The sequence below is a fragment of the Delphinus delphis genome, chromosome 12 (assembly GCF_949987515.2).
Source record: "Delphinus delphis chromosome 12, mDelDel1.2, whole genome shotgun sequence".
In the NCBI taxonomy this organism is placed as follows: Eukaryota; Metazoa; Chordata; class Mammalia; order Artiodactyla; family Delphinidae; genus Delphinus; species Delphinus delphis.
Window position 1 is genome coordinate 86,335,356 of NC_082694.2, and position 5,142 is coordinate 86,340,497.

General features: G+C 60.7%; 1 protein-coding gene across 1 annotated transcript; it reads right to left on the minus strand.

Annotated features, from left to right (window-relative positions):
- Nucleotides 1-2,793: 2,793 nt before the first annotated feature.
- Nucleotides 2,794-4,227, minus strand: SOX11 (SRY-box transcription factor 11). The gene has a single exon (XM_060027642.1). It carries the CDS (start codon nt 4,205-4,207, stop codon nt 2,867-2,869), a length of 1,341 nt encoding a protein of 446 aa, XP_059883625.1. The 5' UTR covers nt 4,208-4,227; the 3' UTR covers nt 2,794-2,866.
- Between the last annotated feature and the right edge of the window lie 915 nt (nt 4,228-5,142).

Sequence of the window (5,142 nt, forward strand, 5' to 3'; positions counted from 1 at the left end):
GGAAAACGAGAGTGGGGGGAGAAGCGGGTGGACTGGCCAGGCAAACAGTCCCCAGCGAGCCCCAAGGCGGCAGCTACAGGAGGAGAACAACCAAAAAGCCGAACCACCTTCCCCGAGGCGCCCTCCGCCCCAGGCACGTTCCAGGGCGGCCCTCGAGCCGGCGCGCAGCGAGGGAGCCGGGGACCCGGGGTTGGCTTTCTCGCTCCCGCCCCGCAGCCCGGCGGCTCTCCCTCCCCACCCGGCGGCTTCGGGGCATCGGAGCGGCTGTCCCCGCGTGCCTCCAGGCCCCAGGGCGCGGTGCGCCGAGGCGCACGCGGCGGCCGGGCGGGGAGACCCAGGCGCCCGGGACCCGGGCTCGGTCCCCTGTGTCCCCGGCCGCCACGCAGGCGCCCTCGGCCCCCCTTCCCCCGGCCCATTCCAGCGGCTCTTGCGCGCACAGACACCCCAGCAGCCGCGGCTCCGGTCGCAGAGGGCCTGGCCGTGCCACGTTCCTCCGCCGCCCTGGGCCAACCCTCTGCGCCCTCCTTCCCCAGCCTTGGACCCGCCGCGCCCCGCGCTCCCACCGACAAGGGGGCGCCGGAAAGAGACGGACACCGACCACCTCTCCCCTGCGCCGGTCACCGCTCGAGGTCAAGAACGGTAGCGGCGCCTCCCACCAGCGTCTACCTCTGCGCACAGGCGGAGATGCAGCGTCAAAAAAAAAAAAAAATTCAAAACTGGAAACGGCTGTCCCCACCCTCTAAGGAGGGAGAGCGGCAGGGATCCAAGCGTTCTCAGCGCTGGCCACCCACGGGCGGCTGTCACCGCGACGCGCAGCGCCGACGCGGCCCCTCGCAGAGAACGCAGACCCCCGCAGGCGCAGGACGCCGACCGCGCGCTGGCACCGCGGTCCTCGCCCAGCCCGCCCCGCCCGGCCCGCTCCCCGCGCCTGCCCGCGCCGCCCGCCCGCGGCCCGGATGGGTAAGGAGAGGAGGGCGACAGCCAGGGAGGAGGAGGAGGTGAGAAAGGAAATGGGGGTGGGTGGGGTGGGGAGGAAAGGGCAGGCGGAGAGAAAGCGTCCCCGGATTTTCCTAACCGGCCACCGAGTAAGAGAAAAAAGAAATCGGCCTGCCCATTGACCACTTTCAGCCTAAGCCCCCGAGTGTGGGATCCTCTTCTGCCACCTCCCACCTGAGCACACACCGGCCTTGTCTCTGTGCTGCGACTACAGAACGGCCAGGATGAGTTCCATAGAGACTATGGGCGATGCGAGTTTCTATCAGGTCCAGCTGATTTATTAAAATTGTCAAGATACAGACTTCCAGCACCAAAAAAGAAAAAAAAAAAAAAAAAAAAAAAACAGGCAATGATGTCGACAGTGCATTGAGTCTGCTTTGCCACCATTTGCTACAAAATATGCAGATGGTCTGTACTTTATTTAGATTATATTGCACAAAATGAGAAACTTTTTAAACTATGTGCCTTTTTTTCTTTTTGCTAAAAATCGAGAATCCAGTTTCAAACCTTCCATCTGGGGCCCCATCCACATATCACAGCGTATGAGATACATAAAGTCCTACTATAGTACAGTACATATACAATCTTTAAACTAAGATAACAGCTCTGAGGTCTATATCACCATTTTCAATAAATCTTTACCTACAAATATTGAACAAATCTCTACTATAGCTGTACAAAAAAAAGTTTGCTTTTTTTTAAACCACAAGGCCTTTAGATGCAAGGATTATTTTAAAATTTTAATCCTTTTTAAACCAGGACGTAACGTACCAACATACTTGCATGCTAAAAAAAACAGAGGAAAAAAAGAAATCAAAAGGGAAGAAGTGCCTGAAAGTCTTACTGAAAAAACACAGCAAGAATGTTCCCTTTTCACTGTACAAAAATACGCCTGAAAATATATTAATTTTTAAAAAAGACTGAGGTCTGTTATGTATCAAAAATGTTTCAATACCTTTTGTACTGAGGTCTAGGCTGTCTGGTATTCAATCAAGGAGGTATAGGGAACAAGTTACAAAAAAAAAGTTGGCAAGTAGAAATCACATTTGTAAAACCATAAACAATTTGATCTGAAAAGTAAACTCTGATCTTAAGTCAGTTCACAGTTTTTTTTTTCTTTTTTTTTTTTTGTAAGCGTTTGTACAGTCTGCATTTTTTCAAGCTCCCTGCAGTTTTGTTAAGAATCGGATGCATAGAAGACATCAGTTTTCTCCCTCCAAAAAAATAAAATAAAATAAAAAATTTGCCATGGTCCCTTTTTTTGTGTTTGTTTAAAAAAAAAAAAAAAAACACCAGTTCTTTAAGATCTCTTAAGGAAAAAAAAAAAAAAAAAAAAACACATCTCCAACCAACTCCCTAGCGTTAACAGTCGCGCTGCCAAAGGGTCCTCCGCAGGCGTCTTCCAGACTTCAAAGCCCGACCAGCTTCACACAGCGCCTTCCGGAGCGGGTCCTCCCTCCCCTCCCCCGCCCCGCCCCTCCGCCTTTGTTGCAATCGCGAATTTCAGAAAAAAAGAAATAGTAATTACAAAAACACATTTGAGGGGGAAAAAATCACAACTCCAGACTAGGTATGCAACTACCTTGAGACACGATCAAGGAAGGGGGGGGGACAAAAAAAGGACAGGAAAAATGTTTCAAAACTACTCATTTCACTTTAACTCCACCAAAATTTTCATCATCTTTTCCAATTTCTTTGTGTCACGACATCATATCAATACCAGCATCTTCTTCTCTCCCCTCCACCCTACCGCCACCACCATCGACACCTCCTCCCCCCCCCGCCCTCCTCCTTACGACCACCATGACCTCCTCCCAAGGAACCCTGCTCTGCACCCGCCGAGAGAAAGAGCGAGAAGCGGGCGCCCCTCTCAATACGTGAACACCAGGTCGGAGAAGTTCGCCTCCAGCCAGTCCCCCGCGATCATCTCGCTCAGCTCGGGCGTGCAGTAATCGGGGAACTCGAAGTGGGAGCCCAGGCTGCCCTCGCTGAACGAATCCAAATCCTTATCCACCAGAGACAGGGACAGGTTCCCGGCCGCCGCGCCGCCCCCCAGCTGCTGCTCGCTGGCGCTGTGCGCGCTCTGGGAGAAATTCAAGCTCAGGTCGAACATCAGGTCGTCGGCGTCCTCGCCGCCGCTGCTGCTGCTGCTGCTGCCGCTGCTGCTGCTGGACGAGGAGGACGAGGACGAGGAGGTGGAGACGGAGCGCGAGGACGCGGGCGACAGCGCGGGCTGCGCCAGCGGCGGCGGGTGCTGCTTGGTGATGTTCTTGAAGCTGTAGTAGAGGCGGCTGCCGCCCCCGGCGCCCGCGGTCGCGCCGGCCCGCACCTCGTCGTAGAGGCTCGCGCCCTCGGGGGACTCGGCCGCGCTACTCAGCGTGGGGCTGGCGGGCACTTTGGCGACGTTGTAGCGTCTCAGCAGCTGCGGCGGCTGCTGCCCGGGCGGCTGCAGGAGCTGCGGGTGCGGCGGCTCCTCGTCCTCGTCGTCCGCCTCCTGCTTGATCCGAAGCTGCAGCTCGTCGTCGTCCTCGTCGTCCTCGTCATCCTCGTCCAGGAACACGCACTTGACCGTCTTGCCCGCGCCGCCGCCGCCCGCGCCGCTCCCGCGCAGGCTGCCGAGCACGTAGTCGTCGCCCGCGCCGCCGTAGTCCCCGGGCTGGGCCGCCTTGCCCGCGCCGGCCTTGGCGCCGCCGGCCGCGGGGGCCGTAGGGGCCTTGAGCTTGCCGCATTTCTTGCTCGAGCCCTTGGAGGTCTTGGCGCCGCCCGCGCCGCCGCCGCCGCCCGCCGCGCTCTTCTCGGGGCTCTGGCTGGCGCTGGGCTTGGCCGAGGGGTCCATTTTGGGCTTTTTCCGGGGCCGGTACTTGTAGTCGGGGTAGTCGGCCATGTGCTTGAGCCGCAGCCGCTCCGCCTCCCGGATGAACGGGATCTTCTCGCTGTCCTTCAGCATTTTCCACCGCTTCCCCAGCCTCTTGGAGATCTCGGCGTTATGCATGTCCGGAGACTGCTCCATGATCTTCCTGCGCTCGATCTTGGACCACACCATGAAGGCGTTCATCGGCCTCTTGATGTGGCCCGACGCCGTTTTGCACCAGTCCGGGTCGCTCTCGTCCAGGGCCACCGGGCTGCAAGCCATGAATTCGCCCTCCTCCGTGTCCAGCGCCTCCCGGGGCAGGTTGCTCTCCGCTTCCAAGCTCTCGGCCTGCTGCACCATGATCCGCTGCGGGGCTGGGCGCTCCAACCCGGGCCGCTCGGTCTCGTGCGGAGCTCCCCCTCCCCCTCTCGCCCCTCCACCTTCCCGGGCAAGTTGCAAAGTCCTCGGCACCCCGCGTCCGCGGCTCCCCCCCTCCCCCCCGCCCCCCCTTCCAGGCTGCACACAGCGGCTGCGGCGGCTTCGGCGGCGACGGCCGCCCGCTCGCGGGGAGCTGCGGCCGCGACGGGAGAGGCGGCGGCGGCGGCGGCGGTCGAAGCAGCCCGGGACCCCTCTCTCCGGCTCGTGGCTCCCGCCGCGAGCGCCGGACCCCGAGCACTCCCAGGCGCGCGCGCTCCTTCTGCAAAAAGTTGAGGGCTCTCTCCCAACTAGTTATCAGGGTGTCATATGGGTGACATCACTCCCCGGGCCAGCCAATGGCTGGGGGCCGGCTCCGCCCATCTGCCTTTATTAACTCCGCGGCCCCTCCCCCTCCCCCGCCCTCGGGGCTGCTTTGCAAAGATGGGGGGTGGGGGAGGAGGAGGCCTGTCTGGAAATATGTTATTTTTAAAAAATCCGCGTGTGTGCACAGATGCGCCTCTCCCCAGGATGCTCCGGAGCCGCGCACGGCCCCGCGGCGGGCCGGCACTCCCGGGGCGAACCGGGCTAGTCCCGGCGTCGGAGCGAACCGAGGACCAGGTCCCCGGAGAGGCCCGGCGCCCTTTTGTGCCGGGTCCGGGGGAGGCCGGTCAGAGTGAGCAGACGAGGCGCGCGCTCGCTCGCCGCGGGCGCACGCTCGGGCACGCGCACAGCCCGAGACGGCGGGTGCGGCCCGGCCCGCCCGGTGGACGCAGCTGCTCCCCGGCGCGTCCCCGGGGGCTCGGCCGCTCCCCGGCGCCGCGCGCCGTCAGAGTCCGCCCGCGGCTCCCGCCGCAGCCCGGCCGACGGAAGGTGGCGCT